This window comes from Rhea pennata, chromosome Z (assembly GCF_028389875.1).
Source record: "Rhea pennata isolate bPtePen1 chromosome Z, bPtePen1.pri, whole genome shotgun sequence".
Lineage (NCBI taxonomy): Eukaryota > Metazoa > Chordata > Aves > Rheiformes > Rheidae > Rhea > Rhea pennata.
The window spans coordinates 26507396-26523903 of NC_084702.1; the positions used below are offsets into that span (position 1 = coordinate 26507396).

The following is a 16508-nucleotide window of genomic DNA, read 5'->3' on the forward strand; positions in this document are numbered from 1 at the left end:
ATGAGAAGACTACAAAATAATTTGCTTAATAAGCAGATCGTTTCCTGTAATCCTTTTTATATTTTTTTTCTCTGTATGCTGATTCTGTTGATATCTATATTTTAGAACTGTTTATCTTATCAGAATTACATCATCACAAAAAATTTTTCCTGTTGAGTAGGCATTATTGTCCAAAAACTGTTCAGCATGAACATAAAAAAATTTAAAAAGAACAAAAGACTGTTACTAAACTCTATATTTAAAAGTGAAAAATAGCAAATACGTGACAAGATGAGACAAGTGAGCATAAAGGTAAACTTGTATTCATTGTAGTTCTTGCGCACAATACTGTATAATATTAATGCAGACTTAAAGATGGTAAGATTGTGCATAGAAAATACAGATTATTTTATTTTGTCCAATTTGTTATTTCACCAAAAATCATTAGTAGGAGCATAATAAACCAAAAATATTGAAATGCAAATGAAAGTATATGTGGAACAGAGAGGAGATTGTAGTCTCTGTGATAGTCATTGGTAAGAATGTTTGGGATTTTTTTCTTGTTTACTATCATTTAATTTTCTTTAATGTGAATGTCTTCTAATTTCTGAAAGGTATGACTGTTGTTACATCAGCTGTGGTGGAATTGCATTCACCTATTAAAATTAAAACAACGCTAAAACTGGATTTCCGATTTGACTCTCTGACTTTGGTACTGTATAGTCCAAATTCAAAACAGGTAAATAAAATTTTGATTGCAAAGGGGAAGAAACAGCTTTGAGGTTGCTTAGAGTACTGGAAATTCTTAACAGGAGTATTTTAATTCTGAGAACATGGTTTATGAGTGAAGACAGTGATATCTAGCAGTAGTAACAAACATTAATGATGAAGAATTATTTTTAACTAAATCACCTGGCACAAGGAAATTGGATGAGATGACATAAGCAATGGCATCTTTTATGACTTGACTAAGAATTTACAGCAGGCTTGAGATAAAATATACTTTTTGAAAAAATGCAGAGGGATGCAAACTTTTTTTTGTTATACATGCATGTAATTATATTGTGGAGAGAGATTAAAATTAATATTGCAATGCATTTACAATTAAAATGGATTAGTATTGATCCATTTTTACTGTTACTGTTGGTTTAAACTTGCAGAACTTTTCAGTAAATTTTAACTAAAAATTCAGTGGCTTTTTTATTGTAAATTTGGATCCTTTATTTCAGATTTTGAAGAATTTTCCAGTAGTTGATTGAACACTACATAGTCTTATCAGATGCAGCTTAGCTTCTCACAGCATTTGGTATTTTTACCAAATAGACCATAGACCATTTATTTTCAAACTTAAAACAACAAGCGGACTAAAACTACATATAACAATTCTACCTTCTTTTGAAGCACTGACTCCTCCTCATTAATTTAATCTTCCTATAGCAAGCTGGCGGGAAAGAAAACTTTGCATTTGTAGAGCTTTCTCTGTGTAAGTTATAGATTTTTAGGGAAACTGACATGTTTTGAATTATTAGTGGGTTTATTTAATACGTTGCTGTCATAAACTTTACCAGTTAGAATGTGATCACACTTCTGTGTCATATCTATTACCCATAAACAAATCTACAAAAATATTTTCATTTCAGTTTAAACAGGCTGCAGTTATGGACCAAAGAGATGATCTTTTGAAGCTTGCAGAATTTAAACTAGTTTTGATGTCAGCTGCTGTCAAAATGTTATCAGATGGTTCAATGAATGCTTCAGTCAAGTTAGCAAACTGTACATTAGATGATAAAAGACAGTCAATCCAGAAGGCTACACCAAGGTCTGTGTTTTAACATAAATATTAAAATATTGCTTATTAGAATTTGCGAAAGAGTTGCAAGTTTTTCTTTTCTAGTATTTTGTTGAAACTGTACTTTTTGGTGCAAGTTGTTCATAAAGTATATGTCACTTTCTGTATACATGAACATGTGTTTTTGTCTTTCTTGCATTTTGTTGCAGGTACTGTTTGGGACAGACCAATGTAGGTGCTATATTCAAACTTTCAAATTGAAATATGTAAAAGCAGCTGAAAGTGAAATCTGTTTCCGTATATGTTAAAGTACACTGTTCAATAACAATTATGACACCATGCTATGGTGTTACATGTAAGCAAGGGGTTGTAATGATTTGGATGTAGTTGGACTCATGGTTTTGGTGTAGTTTGACTCATAAATTATGAACAGCTTTAATTAGAGGGGAAAATAATAATTATGTAATTTTGAATATGTCAAAGCTACTTTTCAGAAGGACATCCAATTTTAATACTTCTGGTAGCCTTTTGCCTCATGAAGCAGAAAAAATTTGGAGGGTGAATTTGGAGGGTTTCATTTCTCTATTCTTTGCACAGTATTAGTTTCTGTATTTTTATGTTTTAATTACTTCTTTTGTGAAATCTTAGGAATGGCAAATATTGTTCCATGTGCTATTATACTTGTAAACTGGAAATTGCATTGTTCTAATCATAAATTCTGTTTTTTTCTGTTTCTTCATCTGTGTTCAAAGTAAACATTCATTCTTTCAAATGAAAGCTTATTTTCCATTCCTGGTAGTAAAAATTCTGTCACATGTGTTCTGTTTTCTAGTCCACTGTATATCCAGTGCTTCAGATTACATCACTTGTAATATCTGTGCATGTCCTTTGCAGTAAGGACTTTCTTTCATGTAATCAAGTAATGATTACAAGTAAAGATGCTGCAAGTGTACTGATGTCTTATTGGTATTGCTGTCTTACAGAATTTATGTTAATGTTTATACTGGTCATGTTTTAAAATTTTGGGTGCTGTTCTTTAGTGTACTTTAATGTCATATTGTAGCTGGAGTAAGAATCTTGAATGTCTTTCAGTGTTTGTGAGTGGCTGTTTCAGTGCCTCATTAAGTGCTGTCTTAATTGTCTTTCAGGATGGTGGAAATGAAACATGGATTTGAAAAGAAATTTATGGTGGATATAAGCTATAAGCAGGGGAGAGAAGGCACTGTTCTTGACATGATTGTTCAAGAAATATACCTATGTGCAAGCATGGAATTTCTACTTACTGTTGCAGATATATTCCTAAAGGCTAATGCAGAAAGTGCTGCTGCACAGAGAAATCTCAAGCAGTCTTTACCTTTAAAGGAACAAGGTATTTACTGGAAGTATTTTTGAATATATGTTTAACTATGCATTTGATTTCAGTATTTTAATACTCTTATATAAAAATATTATTTCTATGATAGTTCTGGCATTTGTTTATGTGTATAATGGTCTGTCTTAATCATTGACACTTGTTTTTGGGACACAGAAGTTGATTTGTATCTCTCAGTCAGTGCTTATTTTGATATGGAGCTCTGTCAGAGATGATAGAAATACTTCAAATGTATTCCTAAAAAAAAAAAAAAAAAAAAAAAGTCACTTCTAGCACTGTCTACGTTTCATTGACTATCTTAAGAAGATGAGTAATGATGGTCACTGCCACCATCATTTTCATCCTTCTTGAAAATACTTGGATATACTGCATTATGCCTAACCATGAATTCATCATGCCAGTTATCGTGTCTTTGAAATGTTGACCTTTCACTTATCCACTTGCCGTCTTCTCCCTACCACAGTGAATCACAGTGAATCTTCAGTAGTCTCAGTGTCCCCATTGGGCCAGACCAAAGGTCTTTCACAAATTCTGCAACTGAGATCAGAAAGCCATTAGAGCATCAGAGCAGGAATTGGGTTATTCTTTATGCTTCTAAACCTCGAGTAGTTCCCATTAAGTCTGCAAAGCAGGTGTCCCCTACTTTTCCCGCCTGTACTCCAGAAAACTGCTGTGCCTGCTATGACTTAGTAGATGATCAAATTCTAAGCAATTCAGGAAGTTTATATAAAAGTATGTTGCTAATGCAGATCATGCATCAAGCATTAGCATACTCTGCATGAGAATCATAGAATTGGTAAGGTTGGAAGGGACCTCTGGAGAACATCTAGTCCAACCCCTTTGCTCAGCAGGGTCACTTAGAGCATGTTAGACAGGGTTGCGTCCAGGCGGGCCTTGAAGATCTCCAGAGAAGGAGACTCCACAACCTCTCTGGGCAACCCGGTCCAGTGCTCCGTCACTCTCACAGGGAAGAAATTCCCCCTCACGTTCAGGCAGAACTGCCTGTGCTTCAATTTCTACACATTGCCTCTTGTCCTGTCACATGGCACCACTGAAAAGAGTTTGTCCCCATCCCCTTGACACCCTCCCTTCAGGTACTTACAGACATTGATCAGATCCCCCCTCTTCTCTTCCCAAGGCTAAACAGACCCAGCTCTCACAGCTGTTCCTCATAGGGCAGGTGCTCCAGCTGTCAGATCATCTTTGTAGCCCTACACTGGACTCTCTCCAGTAGCTCCATGTCTCTCTTGTCCTGGGGAGCCCAGAACTGGACACAGCACTCGAGCTGAGGCCTCCCCAGGGCTGAGTAGAGGGGCAGGATCACCTCCCTCGACCTGCTGGCAACACTCTTCCTAATGCACCCCAGGAGACCATTGGCCTTCCTGGCCACAAGGGCACATTGCTGGCTCATGGTTGGTTTGTCATCCACCAGCACTCCCAGGGGCTTCTCTGCAGAGCTGCTCTCCAGCAGGTCAGCCCCCAGCTTGTACTGGTGCCTAGGGTTATTTTTCCCTAGGTGCAGGACTCTGCACTTGCCCTTGTTGAACCTCATGAGGTTCCTCTCTGCCCAGCTCTGCAGCCTGTCCAGGTCTCTCTGAATGGCAGCACAGCCCTCCGATGTATCAGCCACTCCTCCCAGCTTGGTCTCATCAGCCAGCCTGCTGAGGAGGCACTCTGTGCCCTCATCCAGGTCATTGATGAAGAAGTTGAACAGGATGGGACCCACTCCTGAGCTCTGGGAGACTCCACTAGCCACAGGCCTCCAACTGGACTCTGCACTACTGATGACAACCCTCTGAGCTCTGCTTTTCAGCCAGTTCTCAATCCAGCTCACTGCCCACTCGTCTCACCCACACTTCCTGAGCTTACCTAGGAGGGTGTTATGGGAGACAGGGTCAAAAGCCTTGCTGAAGTCAAGGTACACAACGCCCACTGCTCTGCCCTCATCTACCGAGCCAGTCATTCCACCATAGAAGGTGATCAGATTGGTTAAGGAGGATTTCTCCTTGGTGAATCCATGCTGACTACTCCTGACCACCTTCTTTTCCTCCATATGCCTGGAGATGACATCCAGAATGAGTTGTTGCATCCCCTTTCCAGGGATGGAGGTGAGGCTGACCGGCCTGTAGTTGCCTGAGTCCTGCTTCTTACTCTTCTTGAAGACTGGAATGACATTGGCTTTCTTCCAGTCCTCAGGCACCTCTCCAGTTCCTCATGACTTTTCAAAGATGATGGAGATCGGCCTGGCAACAATATCTGCCAGCTCCCTCAGTACCCATGGGTGCATCCCATCCGGGCCTGTGGATTTGTGGATGTCTACCCTGCCTAGAAGGTCTCTAATCCTGTTCTCCTCAACCAAAGGAAAGTCTCCCCTTCTCCAGACTTTCTCCTTCATGTCCAGGCTGCTGGATTCCTGAGGGCTGCCCTTAGCAGTGAAGACTGAAGCACAGAAAGCATTCAGTAATTCTGCCTTCTCCGTATCCCCTGTCACCAGGGCCCCCGCCCCAGTCAGCAGCGGGCCCACATTTTCCCCAGTCCTCCTCTTGCTGCTGATGTGTTTGAAGAAGCCCTTCCTGTTGTCCTTGCCATCCCTTGCCAGACTCAATTCCAGCTGGTCCTTAGCCTTCCTCGCAGCATCTCTACCTACTCTGGCTGCGTTCCTGTAATTCTCCCGAGTATTCTGTCCCCTCTTCCACATTCTGTGTACTTTCTTCTTCTGTCTGAGTTTGGCCAGGAGCTCCTTGCTCATCCATGCAAGTCTCCTGCCCTTTTGCCGCATTTCTTACTCATAGGGATGCACCGCTCTTGAGCTTGGAGTGGAGTGCAAGAATGTGTGTGTTGCTATTCCAGAGGTTACTATTTCAGAGAGAAAAATGTGGCCTGCATTTCCATAAGATCACATCCCAGATGACTGATGTAGATGTTTAGTGAAGCTGGTGTTTTAGCTGGTTTCATAGCTAATAACATTGGTGAAGCTGTTGTTCTTTTCAGCTTCATGAAGTATCTTGGAATCTTTTAGTGTATCTGAAGGTAATCAGAGCTTTAAAAATTTATCTCATAGAATCAAAGAATCACAGAATGGTTAAGGTTGGAAAGGACCTCTGGAGATCGTCTGTACACCCACCTATACCCCCTGCTCAACCAGAGTCAGTTGGAACACATTGTACAGCATTACATCCAGGCTAGTTTTGAGTATCTCCAGAGAAGGAGATACCATAGCCTCTCTGGGGAACCTGTTCCAGTGCTCTGTCACCCTCACAGTAAGGAATTTTTTGCTCGTATTTGGATGGAACTTTCTGTGTTTCAGTTTTTGCCCATTGCCTCTTGTCTTGTTGCTTGGCACAAGATGGGCACTTTGTCCCCATCTGCTTGACACTCTCCCTTCAGGTACTTATACACAGTAATAAGATTCCCCCCTCAGTCTTCTCTTCTCCAGGCTAAAGAGGCCCAGCTCTTGCAGCCATTCCTCATAGCTCCATATCTCTCTTGTACTGGGGAACTCAGAGCTGAATGCAGTACTCAAGATACAGCCTCCCCAGGGCTGAGTAGAGGGTGAGAATTACCTCCCTTGACCTGCTGGCAACACTCTTCCTAATGCACCCTTGGAGACCATTGGCCGCCTTGGCCAGAAGGGTGCATTACTGGCTCATGGTAAACTTCTTGTCTACCAGCACTCCCAAGTCCTACTCTGCAGAGCTGCTCTCCAGCAAGTTAGCCCCCTAGCTTGTAGTGGTGCACGGGGTTGTTTCTGCCTAGGTGCAGAGCCCTACACTTGCTTCTCTTGAACTTCAGAACCTCTCTGCCCAGCTCTGCAGCCTGCGCAGGTCTTTCTGAATGGCAGCACAGCCCTCCGATGTATCAGCCACTCCTCCCAGCTTGGTCTCATCAGCCAGCCCGCTGAGGAGGTGCTCTGTGCCCTCATCCAGGTCATTGATGAAGAAGTTGAACAGGATGGGACCCACTCCTGAGCTCTGGGAGACTCCACTAGCCACAGGCCTCCAACTGGACTCTGCACTACTGATGACAACCCTCTGAGCTCTGCCTTTCAGCCAGTTCTCAATCCAGCTCACTGCCCACTCGTCTCACCCACACTTCCTGAGCTTACCTAGGAGGGTGTTATGGGAGACAGGGTCAAAAGCCTTGCTGAAGTCAAGGTACACAACGCCCGCTGCTCTGCCCTCATCTACCGAGCCAGTCATTCCACCATAGAAGGTGATCAGATTGGTTAAGGAGGATTTCCCCTTGGTGAATCCATGCTGACTACTCCTGACCACCTTCTTTTCCTCCATATGCCTGGAGATGACATCCAGAATGAGCTGTTGCATCCCCTTTCCAGGGATGGAGGTGAGGCTGACCGGCCTATAGCCTAACTTCAGGTACCTTTCCTGTTTTCCATAGCCTTTCAAAGATGATGGAGAGTGGCCTGGCAATAACATCCACCAGCTCCCTCGGTACTCTTGGGTGCATCCCATCTGGGCCCATAGATTTGTGGATGTCAGGTTTGCCTAAAGATTTCTAACTTGATCCTCCTTGACGAAGCAAAGTTCTTCCTTTCTGCAGACTTTCTGGCTCCAAGCTCTGGGATTCCTGAGGGCTGCCCTTAGCAGTAAAGACTGAAGCAAAGAAGGCATTCAGTAGATCTGCCTTCTCTGTGTTCTTCATCACTAGGGCCCTTGCAGCATTCAGCAGCAGGCTCATATTTTCCTTGCTCTTCCCTTTGCTCCTGATGTATTGGAAGAAGCCCTTGTCCTTGATATCCCTTGCCAGATTTAATTCTGAATGGCCTTGGCCTTTCTCAGCGCATCCCTGCATACTCTTACAATGTTCCTGTATTCTTCCCAAGTGGTATGTCCTTTCTCTCACATTCTGTAGACTGCCTCCTTCTGTTGGAATTTTGCCAGAGCTCCTTGTTCATCCATGCAAATCTCCTGCTCCCTTTACTGCACTTCTTTCTCATAGGAATTCACCAATCTTGACCCAATATTGAGCGTTGAAGAAGTGAATTTACTAGAATTTGCTAGAATGCAAGTTATTTCATTAGCTTTTTTTGATTAAATACTCATTATTTAACGTGTGGCAATTTTATTTCTTGTTACATGGGTTTTTCTGCTCTGATGTAGACTTTTGCCAAGCTAGTCATTAAGGTTCTGTATGGAAAGGCTACCACCTGCAGTGACAGCCACTTGCGAGTCACCTGCATTGGAATAATCTGTATGTAATCTTTTGAAAGAAGAAATCATCACTTCTATTTGTAGAATACAGGTTTTGTAACTTACTCTACGTGTGTGTATTCTGCTTCTCGGCATTCCACTCAGTTTTCTTGTAGTTGACCGTTTTAATATTCTCAATAAACTAGCTCTCATCACTAAATCTTTAAATAACCTCTAAAGTTTATAAAAGAAGTGTAATTGATGATCACTTAATTTTTGAACAATCAGTCTAACTTAATTTGCATTTTAAAGCATCTTTGCAGCCTGTGACTACAATGGAAATGAATATTATTGTTAAAAATCCAGAGATTGTGTTTGTGGCTGATTTAACCAGAAGTGATGCTCCTGCGTTGGTGGTTACAGCTCAGTGTGAGGTCTTCATTAAAAATAATCCTGAAAGGTATAGCATGACAGCTGCTGTTAAAGAGATACAAATGAAAGCATGCCCTTTTCTCCCAGAAAAAAGAAAAGGGAACGTTATTACGGTGAGTTTTCAAATGGAAGTTTGTACTTATGAGGCACTATATAACATATACTACTAATATGCAAGTTGTTTTAGAAGCTGTCATTGTTCAAGTTTTCATTATAGAGATGGGTAACATCTTGTGGCTAAGGTCAATTGTTGTATTTGTTCAGTTTAGTATTTTTAGTTTGTGGCTTTGAGGGTTTTTTTTTTTTTTTTGGAACAAGGTAAAATTAAGAGTCTGAAGGAGAAAAATATAATCTCTTATGTCACAGGTAAGCAAAATAAACAGAAGTTTACAAGAATATACTATTTGAAGTTCAACTTAACAAATTTGGAATTTTGGGTCTAAAATTTTATATTGAATATCTATTTAAGTGGATAGCAAAGGGTCACAGGCAGAGGAGAAATTATATAGTATGAATTAAATTACTTATGGTGTACAGCTCAGGAATTTGTTAAGACCTGTAAATCCATTAAAATAATACTTTGGTTTTTTATACTTTGGCAACAGAATCAGACATTGGCAGGGTGGGAATGCCTTGACTCTTCAAGCTTTTTATAATTTCTCCTGCCTTCACAGTGGACTAGACCAGAGTTTTTCCTCAGTTAACTCTAAAATGATGTTGTTGTTTTAGAGAAGTAATTCAGCTTGCCAGTATATCCAAATATTTATTTGTGTACTTAGACTGCAAGATGACTTTTGAAGAGCTTGTCCTTTCAACTCTTCATTATGCCTGCATAATTTATGGAGCCAACTAGGCTGGAAGAAAAGCATAAGTGTGCGAAGGACTGTGACTTCTACTTCATCTCCGTATCAAGTACTCTCATAGAAGCTCTTTGAGTATAGGCACATCTTTTGGGTGATCTGTTAAAAATCTAGTGATTGTGTTAGTGTCTGATTGAAATAGAAAGTGGTACTCTTGCACTGTTGGTCATGATACAGTGCAGAGTCTCTTTACTTCCATTTGTTAGCTGGCCAATGTGGCAAGCTTTGCAGAATGCAAAGAAAGCTTCAGGCCTTGCTGCAGAATCAGAAATCTTTATCTGTATCTAATAAGATCCTTAGTATAAAGAGGGAAAACTTCTGAGAACCTTAGTTTTGATGTTCAAAAACATTACCTTTTCTGAAAGACTCAGAATACTCTTGAGAGAGTAACATCAATCAATTAAGATGTTCTCAACAGGTAGCAATATAGCTGATCATTTTGATATGTGCAGGTAAGGAAAGCTCTGAACTCAGGTTTTCAGTAAACTATATGATTTTAGTCTAGGAAACTAGTTAAAGAAATAGAGATTCAGATGACATTTAGTGGAATTCTTTAGTCAAGAAAGGGAACTCTATGAATGATGTTTCATGAAGACTACAAGAATTTTAAGAAGTGATATTCATGCAGGGATTTTATAAGGCTTAAGCTTTGGGATATTAATGGTAGGTGGATTTATTTTGAAACGTGGACTTCTACAGATAGCAGGAGAGTAGCTTCTGGATTGAGAGTAGCACACAGGATGAGATTCTTTCCTTCCATTTCTTACCTGTAGGAGGTCTGAAGGAGGGCATGTTGTTTTCATTCCTGTCTGTAATGCAAAAGAGAAGTAAAGGTGTAAACTTGAGCAGCAGTGGTTAAAGTAATATGGACAGAGGATTCTGTTAGGTTGAAATCAGCTGGGAAAAGGATGGTAAAACACATTTTTATGTTCCTACTGTCTGATGTAGAAAAAGGACAGAGAAGAGAGGAAAGTGTGCAGAATTAATACTACTGGAAATTACTGTTATTCACAGATGCGTATCTTCTCAGATGAGAACTGGAGAGTAAATACTGCTACCACTACTGTGTTAGTCTAATTTCATGCGACTGCTCTATTCATTACAAAAGTTTTTGTTTATTATATGGTTTTGATAAGCTTTGGTAAATGGGAGTGTGCAAGAGCTGATTGTAAAACTGGAACTGAGTAATTACAATTCAAAGTGACTTGTTTGTTCTGAACAACTGCAAGATACTTCAGACAATTGATGTTGCTTTGTTGTCATTAATTGAAAAGTCTAGTTCTCTTCAAAAGTCACAAGCATTTGAACCATTTGAGGACACCTGCAGACTTCATTACCTAAGGAATGGAGTTACTACAATGTAACACGTTTTACAGTAGCTAGGTTTGGACTCATTAATGATTGAGAAAGGCTAATTGTTGCTTCCAATGCCTTTTTTTACTGTATTTTTATGAGCATTAATGTTCAGATTGCTGTTAATATTATGTTCTGATTACTCTTATTTTGAAGGACCAATATTTTCCTGTCAATATTTTGTATTTGTAATATTTAAAATCATGTATTTTTTAAAAGATTTTTTTTTAATTAAGCATGTTATTTTATTCCTTTCTATAGGTATTACAGCCTTGTGATTTCTTCTTTGAAATGAAGCGGTCAGGTACTAACCCGCAGTTTGCTGATCTAACGATTAAATCTCTAACAATCAAAGTAGGTAGTTTTTTCCTTATGATTTTAGTTTTCCACCCCTCCTGCTCAGAAAGCTTTAAAGTACTTGTGGGGTGTCTTTCTTTGAAAAAGAAAAAAGAATAGGAATGACTGAAGATGAGGTATTGTTTCTCATCTTTATCAAGTCAGCTAGCTGTTTAGCATGTGAAAATTAAAAAGTAACAACTGCGTCACTGTTGGGATTGTGTATTTTGTATGGTGTCTTGAAATGCGGAGATAAATTTGGAAGTGTTTACATATAGGGAGTTGGGTGATTAGTTTTGAAAGCTCCCATCTGGAAGACAGGCATGAGTTGAAAACTTTAAGAGATTAAAAATACAGCTTGGGGAAAGGAATCAGTCATCAAAAGTGAGGGAAGGGTCATGTGTAGAACGGTGTTTGGAGGGTGTAACGTTTTCATTATAATTTTGTATCTGAAAATAATTGTCTTTTTTCCTTAAACTACTTCTGGTTTCTAATTCTTTCAACTTCTTATTTGTAGGTTTCACCAATAATCATAAATACAGTGATTACCATTACATCAGCCCTTTCTCCAACTACAGAAACAACAGAGGAAGAGATTAGTCAAATTCCTCCAGACTTGTGGAATAAGAAGGATATAAAAAATCTCAAAATGTGGTTTCTTGAAGAATCAAATGAAAAGGAAGATGTAAATCCAACCACTGAACTGGTTCCCACAGGAGAGACATTGAAAATGAATATTGAATCAGTCATTGTAACACTTGAAGCTGGGGTTGGTCACCGAACCGTACCAATGCTTTTAGCAAAGTCGTCATTTCTTGGAGAAGTAAAAAATTGGAGCACTTTGATCAACCTACATTCTCGGCTTGAGTTAGAGGTAAGGAACCCTAAAAATGGAAGAAAAATTTTCTGAAAATTACTAAACCCATTATGTTTATTTACACACAATAAAAAATAATCCTTAGATTTGACTACTAAACTCATACAGATGCACATTGGAGGAACAGGTCATAGGTGTTAAGATATCTAATAATAAATATATAATATATTAGTACTAATGGCAGTGATTTGTGGTGTAAAATCTCACATGTACACTCTCTGCAGCTTCACGAAGGTCGATTGCAACAATATTAAGTTACAGAGTAGCAACCTACTAAAAGTATTTGAAATTTTCAAATTCTGATTGCAATTGAATATGTTCATGTATCATTTCCATAACATGTTACTTGGTACCACTCCTACATTTAAATCTTCCAAATTCTGACTTATAAATTAAAATTAGTGTCAAGAAAATTCATTGATTATTATAGATGGATTTTTTAGCCTTTATTTTGTGGTGCTATAAATATGCATACATTTTAAACCAAATTATATTTTCTGAGTTACAGAACTTTTATCACTTATTTGGAAATGAGTCTATGTGATAGAGACTTGCAGACTTCATTTATGCATTATGTGTTAGTGCATTTGCTTCAGCTAATGGGAGTAAAGTAAAAGTGCAGTCTGATTGTAAGTCTTCTGTTGAATCAAAGCAATTAATAAATTTGTAAATCAAAATTTGTATCTTTAAAATCTTCAGATCCTTCCTTGTTATCAGTTCTGTGCAACTTCCTACTTGTGTAGAAATTTAATTGATTTTTGCATTCCATAGGTACACTATTTTAATGAAATGTTTGGAGTGTGGGAACCTTTACTTGAACCACTGGAAATTGAGAAAACTGATTTATTCAAACCGTGGATTCTTGAAATCAAGGTATAGTCTTGCAAAACTAAACTAATTTCTTCTCCCTAAAAAGCTTCCTCTTAAAAAACCAAACAAACAACCCTTTGCTAAAGATAATTAGATCTCTGATGTTAAATTTGGTTCTTCCTTTTTGGTTACTGAGACATTTTTGCCATTTTACTGAGTAAAAATAGTTCTTGCAGTGGGCAACAATGAACATCCAAATGGACAAATCTTTAAAGTAATACTGCATCTTAGGTGGCAAGAAGTTTTGATTCCTGTTACACTGGATAATCAAAATGACAGTCCCTTTCTCTGATGTCAGTTCAGTGTGGTAATGAAATGTATTCAGTGGCTTTGGAAGGAGGGGAGACCACTCACCTCATTCTACAATGGTATTCAGAGCAGAATCATATTAAAAGAATTGATGTCTGTTACTGATTTGCACACAGCGCACAGTGGGAATATAATTCTTTTCACTTCAGCTTCATCCTTCATTAGGATGTAATCTGATATTCGTGTCTAGGTTAGCAAAACATCAATTTCAACATCAACTTCAATTTTTTTCCTCTCTCTTAACTCTTGTTTTGTCCTATATCTGCAAGTTTTTCAAAAATTTTTTTGCCCAAGAGGTAATTCAGAGTGGAAAACCTGTCCTTTCCCTGGGTCTGTCATTACCAAATAATCCTTACCCTTCTGAGACCGTTACTGTAGAAAGTTAAGGTCCTAATGAAAAAGAAAAGCAGAAGGTAATGAATCAAACTGCAGATTTTGCTTCAATTTGAAATACAACACTTGCAAATACGTCCTGTCCAGAAATATTGAAAGCCTGGAAAGCACATTCCCTGTGTTTTTTCCTTTAAACAAATGAAAATATATGGGCAGTTTGGTAGATACTGAGTGTGTGCTTTGGGTCCATATAAAGCCTAAATTTGGGTTACTATTCTAAGAATGGATAATCCATTAGTGTAGTAGTTCTTACATAGCATTATTAAGGATGTATAGTAAAATTTATATTTCTTTACTTTTGCATAATGGTAAATTTAGCTACTTTTATTGGAGTTTCATTGACCTTCAGTTGTATTTTTTTGCCTATTACATTTTTTATTCTCTCGCTCTTCAAAAAAATTTTTGAAAAAAAGGTTATTAAAAAAAGAAAAAGAATTTGCAGCTCTAGTCTGAACTATCTTCTTTGCTTCTAGAAAGGGAAAATGTTGTCCAAATGTGTTAAAGTAGAATTTGCTTCTGTTGGAAGAATGACCCAATAAAAATTCTTTTAAAAATCTCATTTCAGATGAAAAAGAAGGCTAAAAAAGCATTAGTTGAATCAGATGCGGAAGAAGAGAACTACAAAGTTCCAGAATATAAAACAGTAATACATGTTTCCTCAAAAGACCAACTGAATATTACACTATCCAAATGTGGGCTACTAATGTTGAGTAATTTAGGCACGGTAAGAAAGATTAAATTAATGGATTCAGAGTCATGTTAAACAAATGTTTGCACAGGTCATCTTGATGAAGTCTTGCTAAATATATTTCTGTTTCGTATCTATATTTTATTTTCTAGGCATTTGCTGAAGCAGCTAGCCAAACTTCAGACATCTTCAAAAAAGACCGAGCACCTTTTGTGATAATAAATTCTTTAGGACTTCCTATTAGTATCTCACCTAGTGATTCCTTCAGTGTCATTAACGTTGAATTTGGAGCAAAAATATTTCATTTAAAAGATGAAGAACATTTAAATATGGAATATGTCAGAACTAAAAATGAGAGTGACCAGTTCACAGCAATGACAACTCTGAGTAGCAAGAAGTTTTATATTCAAATCTGTAAGTTGCAAAAGTGATAAATCTTTTATTTTTGTAAATGCAATATTGCAACTTTTACATCTCAGTAAATGTTTGGGGACTGTAGAACATGGAAAGAATGTTTATCAGGGTTCTAGTTGCGTGGCAGTATCTGAACTTCTGCTTTAGTCTTCTCAATTATAAGCAGCTGGCTTGTTAATATGTGCAAGTATTTGAACATAATTTCTGTAGCATAAATTTTCTACTGTGATAAATAGTTTAGGCAACTATTTTTTATTTCATAAATTTTTACTGCGGTGAGTAGTTTTTATTTGCATTCATAAGTTAATGCAGAATTAAGCTGCCACAAAATAATAGCTCTTCATAGCGAACTAAGACCTTTTTGTGTGTATTCATAGGAAATTTACTATTAAGGGGAATATTTTTAAGAAGAGGTTGTTTTAAATAATTGAAAAGAAAACTGCAATTAAAGGTACAACTTACCTATTTTAATAGTGTATTAGTTTACAATACAAGTTTATATACAAGTTATTGTAGCAGTTTGGTCAAACAAGTCAGTTTGGAAAAACCTGTCTTGACCTTGTGATTTGTTAATAGTTGAATTGTTTTTAAGATACATACCTGCTGTACCTTATTAACAAGCCATCGCATTTTATAAACACTTTTTCTAAGCATTGTTTTTATTTGCAGTGGCAAAAAACCGCTAAAGATTTAAAACTAATAGATTCATTTACTCTTTCTTTGGGGCAGAGAGAGTCATTACTAGTTATTTAGTAGCACTACAGGACTATCAGTTCAAAAGTGATGATTGCATTTTTTCATCTGTTTCACATGTTTTGCAGATTTAGTAGTACAGAAAATACTCTTGAATGCACATTTCTGTTGTTCAAATATCTGTTTATGCTATTTTGGAGTCTTTCATTTTTTGTCTTGCAACCACTAGGTCCGCATAATCATTCTACTGTGGAAAAGATTCCATTGACAAAAGTAGGCCGCTGTCTTTACACTGTAAGACACGAGGAATCGGGTGTTGAAAGGTCCATTGTCTGCCAGATTGATACTGTTGAAGGAAGCAAGATGATAACTATACGTTCTCCAATCCAGGTTATTTTTTCCTTTATTTATTTATTTATTTATTTATTTATAATTAGAATGGATGATCTATAGTCTTGAATAAACTGTATTATTCGAACTGGATGAAATACATTATCCAAATTGATTGATTTGAATAGTTCATACAACCTTGCTTATGTTCATTATAAGGTTTTGTGTTATAAAGCAATTCAGAAGATAACTTAAAGAACAAAAAGTCTTTTTGAATTAACAAGACAAGGAGGTAACAGACCAGATTTTAGATCAGGATAATTCATCAGTAATGTTTTCTATTTGAATTTCAAATTCAATACCAAGTCAGCTGAAGAGCAAGTCCTTTGAGCATAAACCTTTTTTGAAGCCACTTTCTGATTAAGTAGTCTTTTTGATAGACATTTTATCATTTATGTGTTAGCGAGGATACGGAACTTGATAGCTAGTCTCATAAGTAGTGTTCTGTGATAGTTTCAGTGTTGCATTTCACTTGCAGGATTTCTCCGGAGTGATTTATGACTTCATTAATGATGAAATGTGCTGTTTTGTTTCCTAAGTTAAAATTTTAATTTTAGTATCAATCGAGATTGAATGAGATTGATTGAGAAAATGAATGTTAAT

At 37.6% G+C, this 16508-nt stretch overlaps 1 protein-coding gene across 2 annotated transcripts in view; it reads left to right on the forward strand.

Moving 5' to 3' along the window:
• VPS13A (vacuolar protein sorting 13 homolog A) overlaps nucleotides 1-16508 on the forward strand; it is a 118719-nt gene that overhangs the window by 55238 nt on the left and 46973 nt on the right. For both annotated transcript variants that reach the window (XM_062599239.1, XM_062599240.1), the window contains 10 exons: nucleotides 594-718; nucleotides 1620-1798; nucleotides 2917-3137; nucleotides 8603-8835; nucleotides 11197-11289; nucleotides 11789-12145; nucleotides 12920-13021; nucleotides 14286-14444; nucleotides 14561-14822; nucleotides 15745-15905. In XM_062599239.1, coding sequence (XP_062455223.1) covers nucleotides 594-718; nucleotides 1620-1798; nucleotides 2917-3137; nucleotides 8603-8835; nucleotides 11197-11289; nucleotides 11789-12145; nucleotides 12920-13021; nucleotides 14286-14444; nucleotides 14561-14822; nucleotides 15745-15905 — 1892 coding nt within the window. The remainder of the gene's footprint in view (nucleotides 1-593; nucleotides 719-1619; nucleotides 1799-2916; nucleotides 3138-8602; nucleotides 8836-11196; nucleotides 11290-11788; nucleotides 12146-12919; nucleotides 13022-14285; nucleotides 14445-14560; nucleotides 14823-15744; nucleotides 15906-16508) is intronic.